General features: G+C 47.4%; 1 protein-coding gene across 3 annotated transcripts in view; it reads left to right on the top strand.

Moving 5' to 3' along the window:
• The window catches only part of Nav1 (neuron navigator 1), a 251977-nt gene that overhangs the window by 203407 nt on the left and 25018 nt on the right, over positions 1-23552 (top strand). For all 3 annotated transcript variants that reach the window (XM_051147472.1, XM_051147473.1, XM_051147474.1), the window contains 7 exons: positions 15136-15274; positions 15429-15726; positions 17214-17907; positions 18248-18685; positions 19433-19474; positions 20478-20626; positions 22442-22612. In XM_051147472.1, coding sequence (XP_051003429.1) covers positions 15136-15274; positions 15429-15726; positions 17214-17907; positions 18248-18685; positions 19433-19474; positions 20478-20626; positions 22442-22612 — 1931 coding nt within the window. The remainder of the gene's footprint in view (positions 1-15135; positions 15275-15428; positions 15727-17213; positions 17908-18247; positions 18686-19432; positions 19475-20477; positions 20627-22441; positions 22613-23552) is intronic.

Below are 23552 nucleotides of genomic sequence, written 5' to 3'. Positions count from 1 at the left end.
TAGGTTCAGTCCCCAGTGCCAAAGAAATGTTCTAAATTTAAGGATTTTCCTTGAAGAACAACAACAACAACAAAAAAGTAAATACCAGTCAATATCAAAAGACAGTGATAAGACGGTGTGGTGGTGCACACCTATCAGGAGGCAGAGACAGGCTGATCTCTTTGAGTTTGAGGCCACCCAAGGCTACCTAGTGAGACCCTGCCTCAAAATAAATAAAAAGTAACTAAATAAGCAAAACAATAAAAATTTAAATCTGCAGTGTTATGGAGGCAAGATGAGAATTTTAAAGAAAAGTTTCTGGCTCATAGACACTTAAGAGTCTTGAAAATGTTTTGGGATTCCAGAACCTTAAACTTGGGTGCAGAATTCTGTAGTGAACAGTAAGGCCGCCCTGCTCTCCAGACCACAAGTGCCCTCGTCCTAACTAAGCGTAAAGCGGTGGCTTGGACACTAGTGTGGTGGCTTTATCTTGTCCAAGGCAGTTCTACCTGGGACTGGACCTCTGGTGATTCTAATGCCACCTCTTAGATATATCTTAGACCTTTTAGGAAAGAGGGTGAGCTATGGCATGTCAGAACTCCAGCAAGGAAGATGTTAACACAAGTGGGACCAGGCGGACAGATGTTTCCTCACTTTTTTGTTACATCATCAAAAAGTGCAGCAGAAGTGCCTTGGTGTGCGTTAGAGCGGCTTTTTATACTCTTCGTGGTGTACTAGTTCTGTGTTTATTTACACCAACTGCCTTGCTAAATGCCTTGGGGATCCTTGGCAGTCACTTTAGAAATTATGGCTGAGCAACTTAAAAGAAAAAGACAGCAATGGAAACCTGTGATTTCAGAATTGAACAGGATGACTGAGACCTAGTAGGACGGGGACGGGGGTAGAGTAGACATGGGGTTGGTGGCAGCGGGAGACGGGGGTAGAGTAGACATGGGGTTGGTGGCAGCGGGGGACGGGGGTAGAGTAGACATAGGGTTGGTGGTAGCAGGGGATGGGGGACGGGGGTGGAGTAGACATGGGGTTGGTGGCAGCGGGGGACAGGGGTAGAGTAGACATGGGGTTGGTGGTAGCAGGGGATGGGGGACGGGGGTGGAGTAGACATGGGGTTGGTAGCAGCGGGGGACAGGAGTAGGGGATACTTGTCCTGACTTTCCCTTCAGCTGGGTTTGATCCCAGAAATATTTCCAAATTCTGTAGAATTAACCTTTTGATTTTCCCAGTTGGGTCAAGGTCAAAATTTGTTTCTAAGTGTGGCAACAGGTACCCTCAAGTGGTGGCCTCCCGGGCTGTGGTGCCTTCTTTCTCTGCTTCTGCATTTAATGTCCTGTAACACATCGACTTCAGGGATCCCTAATTCAGCCAGCATCTGTTATGAATTAAGGCTCAGCATCTAAGAGCTGTTCTGTTACTCAAACTGGACCAAAGGAGGTGGGTGAAGTGTACTCCCTGGGGTGCTGGGAAGGTAGTGAAATCTTCAGGAAGGAGCCTCACTTAAAGAAGGGGATCCCTGATGGTGGTTGGTGAGGCATAGCCTGGCCCCACTTTCTGTTCTCTCTCTGCTTCCTGAGTGAGGACACAGTGTGACCAGCAGCTTCCTGTGCCGCCCACACTCATGATGGACTGTCTCCCCCAGGATCTCTAAAGCAAAATAAACCCTTCTCCCTTAAATTGCTGGGATATTTTGTCACAGCAGTTAGAACATCATTAAGACAGGAAGTGTCAGCTGGGCGTGTGGCGCACGCCTTTAATCCTAGCACTGGGGAGGCAGAGGTAAGCGATCTCTGTGGGTTCGAGGCCAGCCTGGTCTACAAAAGATAGTCCAGGATAGCCAGGACTGTTACACAGAGAAACCCTGTCTCAGAAAACCTAAAAAAAAAAAAAAAAAAGACAGGAAGTGTCTGTAGTTACTAACATCATTAGTTTTCTGCACTTACTGTTTTTTTGTTTTGTTTTGTTTTCCCAAGACAGGGTTTCTCTGTGTAGTCTTGGCTTTGTAGACCAGGTTGGCCTCGAACTCACAGAGATCCACCTACCTACGCCTCCCGAGTACTGGGATTAAAGGTATGCACCACCACCACCCGGCCCGCACTTACTGTTAATATATCGTGAAGGCGAAGTGAATTCTAATTGCATAATCCTCTAAGTTCATATACCTTGTTCTTTAGAGTTTTTCCTTGGTGATCTTTACCTTTGCTTAAAACATGGCCTAACTCTCGTCCTGGCCTCTACTACCCCTCCCCCCTCACCCTCTCCCCTTCTCCCCAATCTTCCTCTCTTCCTTTCTTCCCATTGTCTGGCTTTGTTGGCCAGATTAGCCTAGCTTGCTGCTATCTCTGCCAAACCACAGACATGTAATGGCGCAGACACTCCACTCCCCCTTGCACTGGGAGTCCTCTTGAGTCCACATGGGGGTGAGAAGCAAAGGAAATAACCGACTTTTAAGAATTCCTCTAGAAGGTCTTTGAAGCTGAGTACTGCACAGTGGCACATTTTATTCTAGTTCCTCCACCACCGCTGCCACCCTCACTAAGTAACACAGGCTAGCCCCAGGTCTTGCTAGTCTCCCACCTCAGCCTCCCGAGTACTGGGAGGACAGGCATGTGCTGCCAGTCACAGCCCCACTGTCTTTCTTAAAAACGCTTACCCCTTTTAGCCTATTGAGTACCTTCAACGCTGTCTGCAAACTCAGCGTGGGCACTGACATTGTTATTCTGCCACATTTGGTGCTAGTGAGGAGGAGGATGGGTGAAGTTCACCACAGCCTGTAGCCTTTTCAGGCCATGGGGAGTGCTATAGCAGCTAATGACATCAATTGCATTGACCTGCAGCTTCCTATTGAGGACAGCTTTCCAATACAAATGAAACTCAAGCCTTGTATGTAATTTTAAACTTCCCAGTACAAATAGTTTTGTTTGGTTGGTTTTGGGGTTTTTGTTTTTGTTTTTTTGAGGCGAGGTTTCTCTGTGTAGCCTTGCCTGGCCTGGACTCATTCTGTAGATCAAGCTGGCCTTGAACTCACAGAGATCCACCTGCCTCTGCCTTCCTGAGTGCTGAGATTAAAGGTGTACATCAACCACACCCAGCTAGAAACAGTTTTTAAAAATAAAAAAGGGGAAATTAATTAATGTCTTTTTTAACCCAATACATCTAAAATATTGTCTTAAAATAGAACTTATATGAAAATTATTAGTAAAGATTTTCCCCATTCCTTTCTTCCTACTAAGTTTTTGAAATCCAGCTGCGATCTCAACTTGAACTTGCCACATTTGCAGACACTCTTGTGACTACCATGTCAGCGCAGATCTAGATCGCCACTCTGCTTTAAAAGAGAATATTTAAAATAATTCAAAAAGCTGAGCAGCCAATTCCCATCACCATGGACAGGGCCCAGTCACCGTGATGGATTGTGTTCTCTTAAACCTGGAGCCAAAATAAACCAGAGGCAGACTGAGAGAGAACAGGGAGTCTGTCTGCTGTAGCGGCCCAGGTCCCCATGACTCTGAGTCACCCGAGGGGGGCGGGAGGGAAGCGGGGAGCATGGAATCTCACCTCCCCGAAGAATGTACAGAAGACAAATGAGCAGTGAGAGAGCGATGAAATCCTAGATTGGTTGAATTAAGAGTCTCAAATATGTTCCCTTGTTCAGATGCATCAACTTAGGTTTAGCCTGAGACAAATAGTTGTTTCTGTCATTTGTTCGAGATGTCATAATTCTGTCTCTTCCTGACAAGAGTGTGTAACATACTGCAAGGCTTTTAAGACAAGTAAGTGCTAACATAAGGACCAGACATGAAAAATAAACAAACATTTAATGTTGAGTTATCAGTTTTTTTTTTTACCTACGAGAAGTTTTATATGATTAGATCTATTTTATCCATCAGTTTATCTTTTTTCATTCTTCTAATTTTCTAAGGATTTATTTTTATTTATGTTTATTTTTATTTAATTTTATATATACACAACTGTTATGCCCACATGTATGCAGTGCACATAGAGGCCGGAAGATGGCATCAGTTCCTTTAGAACTGGAGTTATGGGTGGTTGTGAGCTGCCATATGGGTCCTGAGAATTGAACCTGGGTCCTTGGAAGACCAACCAGTGCTTTTAAGTGCTGAGCCATCTCTGGTTGCTCTAATTTTTCAAGACAGGATCTCACGTTGCAGCCCAGGTTGGCCTAGAGCTCAGCACAGTCCTTCTGTCTTTGCTTGCTAAGTGCTAGGAGCACGTACTAGTGCCTCGTCTTGTTGTTGCTGTGACAAAACACCTGGCACACCAGCGTAAAGAAGGAAGGTTTTTGTTTTGGCTCACAGTTCAAGAGTGTAGTCCGTCGGGTCCCTTGAATTAAGGCGGCAGAATGTTAAGGTAGCTAGACACATCCTGTCTGCAGTCAGAGAGCAGCACTGCTCTCTGCTCAGCTTGCTTTTACACACTCCAATTCAATTAACCAAATCTAGATAATTCTTCACAGGCTGCTTTATTCTAAATAGCCCTTCATCGGCCCCACTGGTTTGTCTCCTAGGGAATTCTAGAGCTTTCCAAGTTGTCAATATGAACGGTCACAGATGACAGGCCAGTGGAGCCTGGCCTGAAAATAATTTTTCTAAAAGTAATCTATCTATCTATCTATCTATCTATCTATCTATCTATCTATCTATGTATGTGTGTGTAAGCACATACGTAGAGGTCAGAGGACAACTTGTGGTAGGTAGTTCTTTCCTTCCAGCTTTCGGAGCATGTCTGCTAGGACTTCCTCTGGTCCCGAGTTCAGACCACATAGAGCTTTTGTTTTGTTTTGTTTTTGTTTTTTCAGAACAGTGTTTCTGTTGCCTTGGCTGTACTAGACTCACTTTGTAGACCAGATGACCTTGAACTCGCAAAGATCTGTCTGCCTCTGCCTCCCAAGTCCTGGGATTAAATGCATGTGTCACCACACCTGGCTCCCACATAGAGCTTTATATAAACTTCTCTTTCCCCTTAAAGAATTAAGAATAATTTGAGTAGATATCATGAACTAGCCTCCCTTGCTATACAACCATCCCATGGCAGCCATAGAGAAAGCAGTGCATTATGAAAGTGCTGCTTCCTTGTGGATCCATGGACATTCTAGCCCTTGGGGGATCTGGAGCCACCTGCTCAGCTTGACTAGAGGATGCTCTGATCCCCTTGTCATGGTTGCCCACTTAACTATAATGCAGGCAACCATCCCTCCCCTCCCAGGTGTGACCTTTCACCCTTCCGCTCCCATAGGATGTGTGCACATTTGATAGACTACAGTGCTCCCTGGTTGGTAAAGCGATGGAAACTCGGAAGCCTTCTGACTCCAGCTCTGGCTTTTCATGCTTGTTGGGTGATCTGCTTCCCTGGAGTCCAGCACATTGTGAGGCCAAATGACTTCCAGCTATCCTGAGCCTGTTTACAGTCTAGATAGCAGTGACAGCTTTTCTCTGTCCTAGATGGGAAAGCAGGAAGTTCGGAGTATCTCCTGAATATGTCACGGTAGACTTCCAAGCCTCTAAACTCTTCCTGAAGATAATTCCAAGGAAGAAGACAAAAGGGGGATTGGGAGGGAGCATTTAAACCAACTTACTAAAGTATAGGTACTTCTCTACCATCAGAGAAGAAAGTAAGGTTCCATATGCATAGCTCTTACCCATTAAGCAATAGTTTGAGGAATATATATATATATATTCTAGACAGAAGAGCCAGTCCAGTGCTCAAGTGTGGCTTCTGAGAACTTGTAACACAAAAGCAATTTTTTTTTTCCTACGCAGGCAACAAGCTAGTCTACCCTTCAGTTAGTGAGGCCACACCCTTGGCCCTCTGGCCTCCTTGGCCATTCTAGTTTCATGGTTTACTTGGGCCCAAAATGTGGGGAACAGACAGTATGAGAGAAGTCTGGGAGGGGTGACCAATCCTAGCCAAGAGCTCTGTGAATGTTGGTGTTTTTCCCAGAGGGGAGGAGAGCTCCCTGCCCCATGTATCACCATGTGTCTGCACAGATACAAACAGAGCAGTGTTCAGTTGAGCTGGCCTCCTCACAGTCCTCTTTTCATCCTACAGCAGAGATGGGGTGCACCGGAGTGTTCCTTAGACTGGGGTATCAGTGCTAGGAAGTGGGCAAGAAAACAAGAAGGGTAATCAGTTTCCATTATTACAGCCTAGATGAAGAGCCTTATTTATACTAAGGGCAATCAGGGGGAAAATTTATCAAGAGGGATGATAGAGGGCCACAGTACACGGCATTCTTACCTACCAGGAATACAGAGGATACACAGTAAACATTGTAACACCAATTAACCTATTTATTTTGTGTGAGTGTGTCTCTGAGACAGGGAGGTGAGGAGTGAGTGAGAGCACCCCACATCACATGGGTAGAGGAAAGGTCAGAGGACAACTTGTTGAGGCAGGGTCTCTCATTGCTTCTGCTATGAAAACTACCCCAGGCTAGCTGCTCCTCATACTTGGTTCTGTTGTCCTTATCTCCATCTTGCTTTAGGTATGCAGGGATTACAGACGGAAGCCACCACATCCAGCATTACATGGGTTCTGGGAATTGAACTCAGGTCTTCAGGCTTATATAGCTAGCGCTTTTTTTAAAAGCTATTTTTCTGGCCAATTATTCTAATTGAACTAAGTTCCAGAAGGGAGTGAACTGTTCCTAGGAGAGAGAATGCATGGGTGTTTTATCGTCATGTGGTAGTAGGGAACACAAATCCACCATGGAGGAGGAGAAAAAGAGAGTGGCTGAATCTCATACAAAATAAAAGTTGCCATGGGCTAGCTACACAATCCCTCATCACAGAACGTGGGTACCCACTTCTCATTGTTCCCTGGGAGTCCATCCCTAAGTGCACCGTAGCTGTGAGCTAAAGGCTGAAGGCAGGGTAGAAAGCTGAGAACACCCAACACACACCCAGCAGACACAAGGCCTTCAGAGTCATAGTGTGGCACAGTGAAGTCTGAGAGCAGGAGGGTAGAGAAAGGCCCTCCAAAGCGCCAGGACTTTCATGAGTATATAGTGCAAGATGGAAAGCTGGTAGCGGGAGCCTAGTGGCTGGGCTACATGGCGTAGAGAGAACACTCTGGAGTCTTACTGTGTTCAGAGCAAAGTTCTTATTGGAAGGGCCATCTTGCTCCTACACCGGAGAATTGACTAAATCTGACAACAAAGCCCAGACCCAGGTGTTCGGTGGAGCCTGCTCTGAACCACTCAACTGTGGTCCTTTTTCAGATATTTGTATCACCATGTAATTTAAACAAAACAAAACAAAACAAAACCACAAGACTCAAAAAAGAACTAGAAACACATGACTAAGGAGGAAAATAATGACCAGAAGTAGACCTGCAGATGACCAAGATACAAAGATTAGCCAATGAGAGATGTCAGTACTCTTTATAAATATCTTTAAGGATCTATTAAGGGTTAATTGGATTCTTGAAAAGATTATGGACTTTAACAATTAGCTGGAAGACATTTATAACCTGTGTGTGCATACACACACACACACACACACATGCGCGCGCAGCAAGGATTATTTGGAAACAAATTACTAGATAGTTATGTTTGTAGTAATCCCAGAGTCATTCCCCCTTCCTTGAATGAGGTTTTGCATTCCTACTTTTATATAAACCAGGAATTCAAGCGAGTCGAGAGTGACTGCTATTTCAAGATGCCAGATAAGCAAGGTAGATGAGATTTGGTGCCATCCCTCAGCGAAATTTGTTCCAGTGAAGAGAGATACAAACTTATCTCCAGGCAGAGCATGCGGAAAGAGGAAGAGGGGGAGCTTTCTTCTGGCAAGGAGGATCATGGGAAGCCTGTGGAAGATGTGGCATTTGGTCTTAGCCCTGAAGAAAGGCCAAATGTCCATGTAAGACGGACAGGCCTTGTGTCCACTGATGGAAAAACCCTGGGACAATGCCTGGACTCAAATCTTCATGAGCACCCAAGTCATGGTACAGTGGGGACAGAACCAGAGTCCCCTGCGAGGCCTGTGTTCCTGATTTCTGGGATCTTAACTTTTCATTGTCCCATTTGTATTAGGCCTAATCCCTACATGACTGTGCAGAGTCCGGTCCGTCTTCTGTTCTGAAAGTAGATGAAAGTGATAGTATGTTATGATCTAACAGCTCTCCCAGAATCAGAGTCTTACACTGGTTCCCTCTGCATCGGTTGCCTGGGGGAGGTGGTTGTCTGAGCTTATGAAAAGATTAGATTATAAAGGAATGCTGAAGTCTCTCTGCTGTTTTTATGTCCTGGTGGGTTTACGTCTAGCTTGTTGCTGCCCAGCTCTCTCATCCCCACCTGAGATCTGCTTGAGAAACAAAAGTAAGGAGAAATAGGAGGACCAGACAGCATTCAGTACTATCCATGAGGAAAGAGAGAGAGTTTCTCTTTTGGCTGAAGAGAGAGAGAGAGAGAGAGAGAGAGAGAGAGAGAGAGAGAGAGAGAGAGAGAGATTGGAGGGAGCCACAAAGAGCTTGGAGTGGGGCAGATGCGGCAGCTCTCTATTATCTTGAGCTCTGTGCTCCTCTGTACGTGGCCCCTCTCTCCCTGCTCTCCTGAATGGCTGCTGTTTACTGGGCAGTTCTCTGAGTCATTCCCTGGTAAACTATGCAAACTCTTCTACAGAGTTTCAGTCCTTATACTTTAAGCAGCTGTATGTTTCAGGATGGAAAGTGTCCATCCAGCCACGTTTCTCCTATAACTCTTAATTGGAAAAGAACAAAAAACCCTTCTAGATGGTTCTTTTTTCCTCTATCTTTTCATCTCTGTGATTGGATTTTGAAACTTAAATCTGCCATCTCTCCAGTGAACCAAAAGCTGTCTACCTGGGTATCTCACGTCCCCACCCCAGAAAGCAAGCTCTACTAAATGCCATTTGGAACCATTTTGTTGCTGATCATTTGATATATTTTACAAGTACCACAAGAGTACAACAATAATTATAAAGACTTTTTTCTTGTTATAAAATCATTAATACAAAGAATAAGAGAAGCCGGGTGATGGTGATGCCACGCCTTTAACCACTTGGGAGACAGAGGCAGGAGGATCTCTGAGTTCAAGGCCAGCCAGGTCTACAGAGTGAGTTCCAAGACAGCCAGGGCTACACAGAGAAACTCTGTCTCAAAAAGCAAGAAGAGGGGCGGGAGGAGGAAGAGAAGAGAAAAGAGAAGAGGAGAGAGACACATGCCTCTCATATCACCAGCACTCAGGAAGCTAAGGGACATCACAGAGTCAGAGGCCAGTGTGGGCTACACACCAAGACCCTATCTAGGGCTAGCTGGCTGGTTCAGCAGGTTAAGGAGCTTGCTGCTAAGCCTGACAACCTGAGTTCAATCCCCAGACCCTACATGGTGGAAGAAGAAAACCAAATACACACGATATCCTTCTTCTACACATGAGCTATGGCATGCAACACATGCCCGCCAACACACACACACACACACACACACACACACACACACACACACACACACACACACACACACAAATAAGAAAAAGACCCCGTGTGAAAAAGAAGAGCTGGTAGTGAAGAGAGTGTGAGGGCTGAAAGTGAGAACGGCAAGTGGGAGCTGATCTGTGAGCCTTGAAGCTGATGTCTAAGCCAGCAGTGAGGTCTGATGTGGTGCTGTTTGTACCCTAGAACTCTCGAAAGTCTGCCCGTGATAGCATCAGCCACCTCTGTGAGGTCGCGCAGGAAGACTAAGACAAGGGGGACTAGTTAAAACTGCAAACCCCACATGGGCTCTCCTGTCCCTTCCTTAGTGGGCTTTCCCTTTATCAGCAGAAGGCCAGACATCGTCTTTGGAGAGAGGAAGATGGGGTTTTTGGAGTACCGTCTCTTAGGTTCCTAATAGAGGTCAGCACAGCGTTTGAACCAAAACCAATAGTGAAAGGGTCAAAGTGCGCCTGTGGAACGGTCAGCCTCCGCAGTGCTTCCCAGACTTGGTGCTCTGCGGACTTTGACCCTTCCGGCTAGAGTTTGGGAGATTCCACTCTAGAAAAATCTGGCCAACTCAGGAGAAAAGTGCTTGACTAACTGACGGAGGCCAGTCATACCTACTGTCCTAAAGCCATAGGTGGCAAGTCCTACCCTGTGCGCACAGATCTTCTAAGCAATAGATAGTGTTCCTGTCTTACACAGGGACTGTCACACATTATCCCATCAGTTGTATCTTATCACTGATTCCTCTTCTAGTCCTCCTCGCCCATCCCCTAGTCCAGCCCCAGACAGGAGCTCACTCTGTAGCTAGCGCAAGCTGACTTGGGATGACCAATGCAGGTAAGACAAAGTACTGTGATACAAGAATCTGAGAAAAATTGTCAACCTCCCTTCCAAATAGGTGAATGAGCTCTCAGGATGTCTGTGGGAAGATATAAAAGAAGGATGTGTTGTTTACAAACAAACAAACAAAAATTTACAAGTTAAAAATATTCTAACAGAAATTAAAAATCTGAGAGAGGATACATTTCTGTTTGAGAAGTGGCACTAAGAAACGCTTAAGCTAGCTGGGCAGTGGTAGCACACACCTTTAAATCCCAGCACTCAGGAAGCAGAGGCAGGTGGGTCTCTGTGAGTTTGAGGCCAGCCAGGTCTCCAGAGTTAGTTCCAGGACAGCCAGGGCTACACAAAGAAACCCTGTCTTGAACCCCACCTCCCCCCAAAAGTAAGAAAAGCTTAAGGAACCAGAGACTGTCAGCCTAGAAATTCATTATTTTTATAAAAGACATTCTAGAAGAGAAATGAAAAATGAAAAAGAAATCATCAAAAGCAAAATTTGGGAGGTAGAGGCAAGAGGATCAGGAGTTTAAGGCCATCCTCAGCCACGCAGTGAGTTTCAAGGCTCCTTAGACAACGTATGAGACTGTCTCAAGAGGAAAAAGAAAAGAGCTGACGAGATGGCTTAGTGGGTGAAAGCATTTGCCACAAAAGCCTGAAAACCTGAGTTGAGCCCCAGAGCTGACAAAAGTGGTGGTGGTTCACTTCTGTGACCCCAGCATTCCTAAGGCAAGATGGAAGCTAGAGAGAGTCTCTCCCGGGACCAGCCAGCCTGCAGAACGCAGGGCAGCAGAAACAGCAGAGGCCCTGCCTCAACAATGACCCCTCCGTGGGACTTTCCTAGGAGCCTTGGGGAAGAGCTGCTTCATTAGGTCAGGGCAGTAAAGCAAAACCAGGTGAGCAGCTGGGCTTAAGAAGCAATCCTGTAGTGTGGAGGCGTGACCCCGCAGATGGGGAGCAAACAGCTAAAGGGCAGAAATGTACACCTGCAGGCCAGAAAAAGGCATCAGATCACATTATAGATGGTTGTGAGCTACTATGTGGTTACTGGGAATTGAACTCAGGTCCTCTGGGAAAGCAGTCAGTGCTCTTAACCTCTGAGCCATCTCTCCAGCCCTATATTACTTTTCTAATTTTTTTTTTTTTTAAAGACAAGAAATATGCTCCCTCTGGCTGAGCACCCCTAATAGAGATGCTTAAGCCTTTGTACAAACTGCAAATTTGCCGGGAAATTTTTAACTCCTCGCTTGCCTTCTCTGGTCACTTTAGGTTTTTATGTTTCATTGTAGTAAAGGGTTCAGCAGGAATGGCTTTGGGGAAGGAAGGTTTGAACCCTCTCTTAGAAAACAGACTTTTGGGGCTGGAGAGATGGCTCAGAGGCTCAGGTCAAGAGCACTGGCTACTCTTCCAGGGAATCTGGGTTCAATCCCCAGCACACACTTGGCAGCTCATAACCATCTGTAACTCCAGCCCCAAGGACACTTTCTTCGGAATTCTGTGGGTGACAGACATACGTGCAGACAAAACACCCATACACATAAATTAAAGAAGAAAATAAGTAGATTTTTATTTGTTTGGGTTGTGGTTTTTTTTTGTTGTTTTGTTTTGGTTTTGGTTTTTGGTTTTTCAAGACAGGGTTTCTCTGTGTAGCCTTGGCTGTCCTGGGCTCGCTTTGTAGACCAGGCTGACCTTGAACTCACAACGATCCACCTGCCTCTGCCTCCCAAGTGTTGGGATTAAAGGCATGCGCCACCATGTCTGGCATAAGTACATTTTTAAAGAAAGAAAGAAAAGGAAAAAAAAAAAAAGAAAGAAAGAAACTCCCTGCTATCATTTGGCGTCGGTCTTGCTATAATGGCTAGCAAACAAAGGTGCATTCTGGGCCCCTGGATTGCTGCAGAGCCCCTCCACGGAGAGCTGTCCCTGCTGCAGGCTCTTGATCACCAATAATTAATCTCAGATGAAAGATTCAGTACTTGGGCTTCCTCTGCCTCTGACCTAAGAGAACACGCTGTGAATAGTTTGTTTGTTTGCCTGCCAGAGATCTTATCTGGGTCCATAAGAGCTGATAGGATCATTGAGTCAGCGTTGATGTTTCCTCAGCACCTCTTTTCGGGGGAGGGGGGGAGAGAAAGGAGGCAGGGATATCTCAAGCCTGGATAAAAGGGAGACTTAATGTATGACACAGGGGTCATTCAGTAACAGCTATATTTAATGGTAGTAAAAGCTAAATAACTGCAGGATTTCCTAATCCCCATGTTTTCTCTGCTCTTTCTCAATGTATTTGGCTAAATCACTACAGAGCAACCAAGCCAAGTGGCCAAACCACCCACTTTCTTATTCCCAGCACATGAATTAGAGGGAAGCCAGCTGAGATCCAGGCCAGGCTCATAAATGACTTGTGTGTCTGAATTTTGTTCCATTATCTGAAACTCAAAATAAATTAAAACAACAACAACAAAAAAGCCCAAATATTTTCCAAATACCGGTAAATTCACATGCACAAAAAGTCTCCAGGCTCGTATGCATGCAAAGCTGATCCACAGACCCATTCTGAACAGATAGAAGACTTAGAGATTAATTCCTAAGGCACACACAGATGCTCCCATGTACCAAGCTTATGGAACTCCTGTGTTCAGTTCAAGAATCTCAAGACAAAGTGAAGGCTAAAAATCTTTTTAGGAAGGGCTTGCAGCAGGAGACCGTGGGAGAGGTGTCCTGGAGACAAATTTTGGACTGACAAAATGGTGATCATTACAGAGTCTGGTAGCCCAGGCCTGCAATCCCAGCTGCTAAAGAGACTGAGGCAGGAGGATGGATATATGTATCTGGGCTATAACCTGAGCAACTTAGTGAGACCGGTGTCTCAAATTCTCAAAAAAGAAAAAAAGAGAAACGAAGCGAAAAAGTGACTTAGTTGGGGATATGTAGTTCAATGGTAGAGCATATGCTTAGTCCACGTGAGGCCCTGAGCTCCATCCCTGGGAACACACATACACACTTGTGCACAAGGTGCAACAAAGTCCGGAGGCGAGCATACAGGGATAGACCAAGAAGGTCATAGACATGCAGAGATAGCATTTGATTCAGATATTTAGAATAAACTTACTATAAAAAGGGGCTAGAGAGGTGGCTCAGCAGTTAAGAGCACTGTCTGCACTTTCAGAGTTCCTGAGTTCAATTCCCGATAAGCACCTGGTCACTCAACAACCATCTATAATGTGATCTGATGCCCTCTTCTGGCGGGCAGGTGAACGTGCAGATAGAGCACTCATGTAAAATAAATAAATAAAAACTTACTATAAAAAAAAAATTAAGTTTCACCAGGCAGTGGTGGTGCATGCCTTTAATCCCAGCACTGGGGAGGCAGAGGCAGGTGTATCTCTGTGAGTTCGAGGCCAGCCTGGTCTACAGAGTGAGTTCTGAGACAGCCAAGGCTGCACAGAGAAACTCTGACTCAAAAAACAAAGCAAAACAAAAACAAATTAAGTTCCTGACTACAACTTGTTAAAATTAAAAATTGAACAGAGGAAGGGTAGAAGGACCAAGCTATGAAGATATCAAGGTGTAGTAAGCTTATTTTGAACAGAGGCCTGGGTTTCTAGCTACAAATGTTTGAGTACAGACATTGGACACATCTCTCCTCAGTACCTTACATCTGATATATATTTTTAAAATTAGCTTTGAACTGACTGTTACTCAGCAGGAATCTGGCCCCTCTGCTGGGCCACAGCATCCTAAGGTTAGCATCTCTACCAGAAGAGCGGCATGCTTAGGAGCAGACCCCAGGGGAGCAATGAGAAGGGGCAGGATTGGAGAGATAGCTCAGCAGTAGGGAACTTAACCTCAAATGCATAAAGCCCTGGGTTCAGCCTCCAGCATGGCCAAAAGGCAGAGAAATCTTTGCCTGGCCTCTGTTAGTAGGTGTAGCAAGTTTTAGAGGTCAGGCAGTGGTGGTGCATGCCTTTAATCCCAGCATTTGGGAGACAGAGGCAGGTGGATCTTTGAGTCAGAGAACAGCCTGGTATACAGAGTCCAGGACAGCCAGGGCTACCCAGAGAAACCCTGTATCAAAAAACTAAAATGGATGGATAGATGGATGGATGGATGGATGGATGAGTAGATGAATAGTAAAGTTTAGAAAGTACACGGATGCCCAGAAAATACATCTAAAATTGAACAAAAATACAAGATTGTGCCTGGCACAGTGGTGCACACCTATAATCCCAGCACTTGGGGAGGCAGAGGCAGGCGAATCTCTGTGAGTTCGAGGCCAGCCTGGTCCATAGAGTGAGTCCAGGATAGCCAAGACCACACAGAGAAACCCTGTTCTTAAAACAAAGCAAAAAATAGAAGATTGTAAGAGTGGAAGTTGTTTACCTTGAAGTTGGTTTGCATAATTAGATGGATCTAAAAATGCCTTGTTTTTTTTTTTGTTTTTTGTTTTTTTTTTTTTTTTTTAAGTTAGTTATGGCTGTTTTGTGTGTAAATGCTATGGTACAGTGGACTCTCACCACACTGTCCTGGTGGAGGACAGAAGACAGCTTTAAGGGATCGGTTCTCCCCTTCCATCTTTATGCAGGATCTGGGGATGGAACTTGGGTTGTCAATTTGGCAGAGCCATCTCAGCAGCTTCTCCTTGTCTTTATAGTATAAAGAAGTAAAACACATCTCTTGCTAAGTACCAACTGCTTCCCCCTCTTATAAAGGAGTATCATCATCAAGTTGCAAGACTGTTTAAGTCACACTTGGAACGATGGGCCAACCCCAAACCTTCACCATCCCCCTGAGGCCCTGTGCCTAGCACTGGCTTCAGCGCTAACTGCTCACCTTCCTCTGTCTTGTCCTGCAGCTGGGATGAGAGCAGCTCCATCAGCAGTGGGCTCAGCGATGCCTCAGACAACCTCAGCTCAGAAGAGTTCAATGCCAGCTCGTCCCTCAACTCCCTCCCAACAACTCCTACGGCTTCCCGCAGGAGCTCTACAATAGTGGTAAGTGACCTTGGTAAACAGCTAGGCCCCTAGGCCCAGGTGAAACAAAGCAAACTGGGCAAGACCTGGGTAGATGTTGTAAATGTTGTCATTGTGGCGCGCCCCCCCTGCCACCCATCTAGAATGACACTCTGCCTTCTCCTCTCCTCATTAGCTACGCACTGACTCAGAGAAGCGCTCCCTGGCAGAGAGTGGGCTGAACTGGTTTAGCGAATCAGAGGAGAAGGCCCCCAAAAAACTGGAGTACGACAGCGGCAGCCTGAAGATGGAACCCGGAGCTTCAAAGTGGCGGAGAGAGCGGCCGGAAAGCTGTGATGACTCATCCAGGGGCGGGGAACTGAAAAAGCCCATCAGCCTGGGGCATCCAGGGTCCTTGAAGAAGGGCAAGACCCCACCAGTGGCTGTCACCTCGCCCATCACTCACACAGCCCAGAGTGCTCTCAAAGTCGCAGGTGAGTCAGAATAAAGGACAGGATAAGAGCGAAGACTTTTTTCCTGGTTTTTCGAGACAGGATTTCTCTGTAGCCTTGGCTGTCCTGGAGTCGCTTTGTAGACCAGGCTGGCCTCGAACTCACAGAGATCCACCTGCCTCTGCCTCCCGAGTGCTGGAATTAAAGGTATGCACCACCATGCTGGGTCCACAAAGACCTTTCTTCGATGATTTTCCATAATGATCACAAACCTATAGAATGATAGCAAACATTTGCATAAGCGCCTTAAGGTGCAGTATCCTTTCTGATCCTTAGGACAGTCCTGTGAGTTATGAAAGATTGGGTGTTGTTATCTCTATTTTACAAATGTGGGAACTAACTCAGGGGTCAGGTGTAGCTGAGCTATAGTCACATAGCTGGTAAGACAAACCAGAGGGACAGGGTTTTTAAAAAATATTTATTTATTGTATATATATTATGCAAACACACACACACACACACACACACACACCATGTGTTCTGTCTGTCTTTACACACACACCAGAGGGAAGGAATCAGATCTCATTGCAGATGGTTGTGAGTCATCATGTGGTTGCTGGGAATTGAACTCAGGACTGGAAAAAGCAGTCAGTGCTCTTTACTGCCAAGCCATCTCTCCCCCCACTTCCCCCCCCCCAGTCCTGAGACAGCTTTGCCCTCCCTTCAGATGATTCCCACTGGTTTCTTTCTTTCCTTCCCCAAGGCATACTTCTTAGGACCTCAAGGGTCCTAAATGTTAAGTGGCTATAGAAAAAGAAGTACAGGTTCTTCTTGCTATAGGTATTTTATTGCATATATGTGTGATAATATAAATGTATATGTGCAAAATAAAAAATATTTAATAAAAATCATAAAAAAAAAAAAAAAAAAAAGAAAAGAAAAAGAAGTACAGCCAGGCATGGTGGTGTGCACCTTTAATCCCAGCACCGGAGAGGCAGAGGCAGGCGGATCTCTGAGTTTGAGGCCAGCCTGGTATACAGAGTGAGTTCCAGGACAGCCAGGCTATACAGAGAATCTGTGTCTCAAAAAACCAAGAAAAACCACCACCAGCAACAAACCACCTGAAGTGCATTGTTCGCAGGTTTACCCCTTGGGCCTCTTTTAGCTTTAATCAACATTTTTTCCTAGTGTCTAGACATTGCTTCGTCTGATTCATTGCATTCCCTCCTTCTTGTCCATCCATGACCAGTTATTAGACACGCTTCCTTCTTGATCATTTTTGAGGTTGCCTCTGCTGTTTTAACCAAAATAAATCATCCTATGGAAAACAATAAAACAAACTAAATGAAAGCCTGCTTCCTCCCACAGTCCCTCTGGCAGCAACTGTATCCGCCTATCCACTGTCCATTTGTCCTGATTTAGGTCTCTAATAATATATAGACCATGGTTCCTTTTCCCCTAGAGAGAAAGAAAAGTGTTTTCAAGATATCATGATAGCAACTCCTCCTCTGTTCCCTGCCCTCTCTCAGGCAAGCCCGAAGGCAAAGCTACAGACAAGGGTAAGCTCGCAGTCAAGAACACTGGGCTACAGCGTTCCTCTTCCGATGCCGGCCGGGACCGTCTGAGCGATGCCAAGAAGCCCCCCTCTGGAATTGCTCGCCCCTCTACTTCAGGATCCTTTGGCTATAAGAAGCCTCCCCCCACTACCGGCACAGCTACTGTCATGCAGACAGGTAGTTCAGCCACTCTCAGCAAGATCCAGAAGTCCTCAGGTATCCCCGTTAAGCCAGTGAATGGGCGCAAGACGAGCTTAGACGTGTCCAACAGTGCCGAACCCGGATTCTTGGCTCCTGGAGCACGGTCCAACATCCAATACCGTAGCCTGCCCAGGCCAGCCAAGTCCAGTTCTATGAGTGTGACTGGTGGACGGGGTGGACCTCGCCCTGTTAGCAGCAGTATTGACCCCAGTCTCCTCAGCACCAAGCAAGGAGGCCTTACGCCCTCCAGACTGAAAGAACCGTCCAAGGTTGCCAGTGGTCGGACCACTCCGGCTCCTGTCAATCAGACTGATCGGGAAAAGGAAAAGGCTAAAGCCAAGGCTGTGGCCTTGGACTCAGACAACATCTCCCTGAAGAGCACTGGCTCTCCCGAAAGCACTCCCAAGAACCAAGCCAGCCACCCTCCAGCCACCAAGTTAGCAGAGCTGCCACCTACCCCTCTCAGGTACCCACACAGGGCAACGTCTTTCTTCTCTGTTTATCCTGGCTGAGACTAGATGTGCCATGGCCTGTCTACTGCTGGCTCCTGACCTTTGTGTGGATCCTTCCTCTCTCCTCTGTGCCATTTCTTCTCTCTGAAAACTCACTTTGTTCCGCGTCCACACTGTGTCTTGTCTTTAGTACCTATGTGAGTGGTGTTGCTATGTTTATTTGCATATTTCCCAATTGCGTGTGTTCCCTTATGACTGAAGATGACCAGGAAAAAAAAAGGGAGGGGGGGACTAAAAAAGATTGTCCTGTAATTTGCTATTCTGACTATCTCATTCTATCTTCACTCCTCTCAGGGCCACAGCTAAAAGCTTTGTCAAGCCACCCTCACTAGCCAACCTAGACAAGGTCAACTCCAACAGTTTGGATCTACCATCTTCCAGCGACACCCATGCCTCAAAGGTCCCAGATCTGCATGCTACCAGCTCATCAACTGGGGGCCCTCTCCCCTCTTCTTGCTTCACCCCCAGTCCAGCACCCATCCTCAATATTAACTCAGCCAGCTTCTCCCAGGGCCTGGAGCTCATGAGTGGTTTCAGTGTCCCAAAGGAGACCCGCATGTACCCCAAACTCTCAGGCCTGCACAGGAGCATGGAGTCCCTCCAGATGCCCATGAGCCTGCCCAGTGCCTTCCCCAGCAGTTCTCCCATCCCCACCCCACCTGCTGCCCCATCAGAAGAAGAGACAGAAGAGCTGCCCTGGAGTGGAAGCCCCAGAGCCGGACAGCTGGACAGGTATGTGGTCTCCGCCAGCTGAGCCTGCCTCGGACTCCTGTGGCTGTCAGCAGTTCTGTCCATTACCGCATTGTGACTTTTGTGTGTTTGTTTTTTCACATTTTTAAAAAATTAATTAATTTACTATTATGTATGCAGTATCCTGCCTGCGTGTACACCTGCAGGCCAGAAGAGGGCATCAGATCACATTACAGATGGTTGTGAACCACCATGTGGTTGCTGGGAATTGAGAGGAGCAGTCAGTGCTCTTAACCTCTGAGCCATCTCTCCAGCCCTGTTTTTTCACATTTTAAATCACCCAATCCCTTTGTAACTCCCTGAGATACATAGGGTGTTTTGTTTGTTTCTTTTATTTTGATTTGTTCTCGTCTTCTACATGAGGGAAGCTTTTTACAATTTTTACCAAAAAAGTTAAACAATGTCCCTAAATCATTTTATTCGTCATCTAGCTTTTGCTTCCAAAGTGCGAAGTCGGCTCTGTTACATCACGCCCCGCTTCTCATCTTCCCCAGTACGACCTTTTAAGTGGCTAACTGCACCCTAACTCCTAGCGGGAGGAAAACACTTTACCATTTCACATACTTCTCAAGCTCTGAGTCAAGCGTCGTGGCCATCTTACTGTTAGTTCATGAAGATGGACTTCCATGGTGTGCTGTCCCGTCCCCATGACTATACCCCTCAAACCTATGGTCCCAAATTCTTAGGTTCCTAGCTGTGCTCGCATTGCCTCTCTCTTTCTCTCCACAGCAATCAGCGGGATCGAAACACCCTCCCCAAGAAAGGGCTCAGGTAACCCTTAAGTGGCTTTTTTCTACCGTATAACTAAGACTGGCCTCTTTAAAAAAAAAAAAATTACAACTGGGTGGTACACGCCATTAATCCCAGCTTGTGGGAGCCAGAGGCAAGTGGATCTCAGTGAGTTCAGTTCCAAAAATAAATAAAACCCCAAACCAACCTATCCCAGGCCCCATACATGAACTTAGTGGCCTTTTTAGACAACCATTTGTATGTGGTCCTATAGAAATGCCACCCAAGCCCTCCGCAGACTCACTGTCAAGTGTGTTACTTTCTATGGTGTCAGAGAAGTGAGTTTGCACATAGGTAACCATGTACTTGCCTTCGCTGACTATCTTAGTCAGAGTTTATTGCTGTGAAGAGACACCATGACCACGGTGACTCTTACAAAGGGAAACATTTCATTGGGGCTGGCGTACAGTTCAGAGGTTCCTGTCCCATCATGGCAGGAAGCATGATGACATACTGGTAGACATGGTCCTGGAGAAGGAGCTAAGATTTCTATATTCGGACCAGCAGGCAGCAGGAAGAGCAAGTGAGCCACATTGGGCCTAGCTTGAGCATCTGAGACCTCAAAGCCTGCCCTTACTGACACACTTCCTCTAGGAAGGCCACACCTCCAAGTAGTGCCGCTCCACTGGGAGCCATTTCCGTTCAAACCACTGTCCTATGCTATCACAGCCCTGTGAACTCTCTCAATGCAGTTCATCCCCTCACAGTGGACTTCTCTGGCCGCTCACATAGGCACAGGACAGGGAGTGTGGATCCCCCACTGTCAGGATAGCATTGAGTTATTCCATCCTTTCTGTCCCCATCAGGAGCTCTCATGGGACAATGCTGAGTCACCATCCCTTGCCCCCTGACCTGTCCTCCTTTTCTCTCTGCCTCTTTCAGAATCTCCTCCCATCTCCAGCCTAGGTTAGACATCCCGCACACAGCTAAGCCTCTGGTTTCCTTTTGTAGCAGCTCTGACTGGGTTCCTCTGCTACTTCTTCAGGTACCAGCTTCAGTCCCAGGAGGAGACCAAGGAGAGGCGGCACTCCCACACTATCGGTGGACTTCCAGAATCCGACGACCAGGCGGAGCTGCCGTCCCCCCCTGCACTCTCCATGTCCCTGAGTGCAAAGGGCCAGCTTACCAACATAGGTCAGTGTCTGTGGTCACTCGCTGTGGCCGCCCTGCAAAGTGAGGTGAAACAGCTAGGCACGCACGCTTGCCTCCAGCTGTAGTGGATGGCTTCACGGCGCCTCAGTTTACTGACCCAAACTAAAGACGAAGGCAAAGCGTTGCAAGGTCTTAAACTGAAAAGTTGCCCCTGGGTACAAACTGTAGGGTCCTGATGGCATCCGAGGGTCTGAATAACAACACGGGCAACCTAGAAGCCAGGGCCCTGAGCTTGAGAAAGGTGTTCCATGCACAGTGCTAACCGGGGCCAGCTGCCCCCCACATGGCAATACCGACCTGTAGGGCTGGTGAGCCGCAGACAGAGAAGGGTTGTTGATTGCAAAGATTCAGGTCTTGTCTTCAGAAAAAGGAAAGTCCAGATTTCACCAACTGTTCTGGTTGAGCCAGGGCCATCCTAGCCCTAAAGGCAGGCTGACTAAGACTTGCCCTAGACACGCCACACCCTCTTTAAAGCCTGTGGAGAAGGGAAAGCTGCGAGAGAAGGAAGCGGCTCTGTGACTCAGAGAGGATGGGGAAACAGGCTTCAGGAGGAGGGCCTGGCTCCCGCTCAGATGCATACCAGCCCTGGTTCTGGGAAGCCAGGACTGGTTTAATAGGCATCTCTTTAGGACAAGGCTGGATCAGACCTGTTTTTTGCTTGCTGGGTCTCTAAATCCATCTCTCCTGTCCTCTGAGCAGAAGAAAGCAGTTCTTCTGTGTCGAGGTGTTGTAAAATCTCTGTGCGGTGACTGTGGGGAACTGAAGGAAAACTAGGAATGGGGATCATCTGTGCCTAAGGAAAGGTCTTCGGGCTTCAATGGGCCTCTCAGCCTGTTTCCTAGCTCCATTGAGGGACAAACAAGAAGAAAGGCCATTCGTGCTGTAGAACGAGGGGCTGGGCCAAACAGTAATCATCTTATGAATTCACAGGGGCCAAGACAGGTGTGAATTCTTCTTCCGAGGTCTCTCTAGGTAGGGGAACCATCCACATACCGGCATGGAGGCAAAAGGTCAGACAGAGGAGTGCCACAAGGATGTGAGCCACGAAGGCAGCAACTTAGTGAAGGGAAAAGTGGGGTTGGCCTCCGTGGTCAGCAGGCAGATTCCACAGCTGTGCCTTCTGTAGCCTCGCTGACACTGTCATCCACTCTGTCTGTCTGACCCTCCTTGCAGGGGGTGTGCTGCTCAGAGAGGCCAAAGTCTAGTTTGAGATCTGACTAAAAGTGATCTAGGTTGACACTGCTTGGCAGGGAGCGAGGCCATAATGCTGAGCCCACTGGATCCCACAGCCTGGTCCCCTTCTCTGAAGCTTGTTCCGTTTCATCCTTTGGATCTGAGTCTTGGTTTGGACCTCTCAGTCCACCCCTAAGAACATCCCATTTCATCAGCACATCCTAGTGATGTGAAGGTTTCGGGAAAGCTGCCAGGCCCCCAGCCTAACCTTCAAAGCAACAACAACGCCAAGGCAGGCAGCACTAAGGGAAGATCCTTATTACAGACCCGGAGTCCTTTTCCACTAGGGCCCAACCTTCCCAGGAGGGAACCACTCCTAACCTCCAGCTGCCTGCACACCCCCACTGCCCCACCTACTGCCCCCTCCTCTCCTCTCCCCTCCCCCCCCCCCACCTGCCCCCCCCCCCCCCCCCCCCCCTCTCCCCCCCCCCCCCCCCCCCCCTGCCCCCATTTGCCTCTCAATGACTCCTGCTTCGTCCCCCACAAGGGACCAGAGGGCTGATGACCCTGCCTCTTCTCCTGCCTCCCCTTCCTCCCCCTCCCTCCTCCCCTCTGTCCTTCCAGTGAGTCCCACTGCGGCCACCACGCCAAGAATCACCCGCTCCAACAGCATTCCCACCCACGAGGCGGCCTTCGAGCTGTACAGCGGCTCCCAAATGGGGAGCACCCTGTCCCTGGCCGAGAGACCCAAGGGAATGATTCGGTCAGGATCCTTCCGAGACCCCACGGATGATGGTGAGACTTCATGCTAGCGCGGTTCACGCTCATTCCAGCTCTGCTGGGTCCCCTCACCCACCGCCACCTCCACTGCCACCACTGCCACCACCACACGCACATATACAATTCACAGGACATCAACTTGGGCCATTTCAGTTCTGTCTTCCCATAATTTTGAAGGGTCTGGGGGCCCAGAAACCTTGGGTGGCACCACCTAGCACTGGGGTTTGGGGATGGAGCATCTACCATGGTTGGGGCCCAGGGAAGGGAAATCGAGATTTGGAAGGGTTAAATGCGATTCCTCAGGTCCTCCTCCTATGGGTAGTAATCTTTCTTCCCCACAGTCTCTCAGAAGAGATATGGGGACAAAATGGTAGCTCTTAAATTCATGTAAACAAGTAGGCATCTATCTCAGTCCTCTTTCTAGAATGTTCCAAAGACTCCTCCAGGCTGGCCATCTGATTGTTGATGGTAATCTGGGTGTCAATGGAAGACCAGGCCGTCGGGTCCATGAGACCTCCGTTATTATTCTCCCTGATAGATGTGTGTTAATTCACTTAGTTCTTGCAGTGGGTTCTGCTGAATGGTCACAGGGTAGTCCCCATTTAATTTTTTTTTTTCTTCACTTGAGTGGCCCGTAGGCTCATAGGCTAGCACTGCAAGGTTGAGAAGAGGAGGCACAGACCCAATTGTAGTGCTGGTTCTGAGCAGTTTTGACAAGAAATGCACCATCCCCCCGCCCCCTTTGTGCAGCTTAAAGTGCTTTCTTGGCTGAGCAGACCAGACGCTGACTACCCATGAAAATCTCCTTTCCCTCTCTCTGGACCCCCTATGCTCCTCAGGCAGGCTGAGCAAGGGACCACCAGGCCCAGGCTGCCAGAGACAACAGACAGAAGGGGAGGCTGTCTCGATCCAGGGCCATGTCCTCGGATACATGCCTGCTGTGGGCTGCTTTTGG

This window comes from Acomys russatus, chromosome 6 (assembly GCF_903995435.1).
Source record: "Acomys russatus chromosome 6, mAcoRus1.1, whole genome shotgun sequence".
Taxonomy (NCBI): Eukaryota; Metazoa; Chordata; class Mammalia; order Rodentia; family Muridae; genus Acomys; species Acomys russatus.
This window is presented reverse-complemented; position numbering and strand designations above follow the sequence as displayed.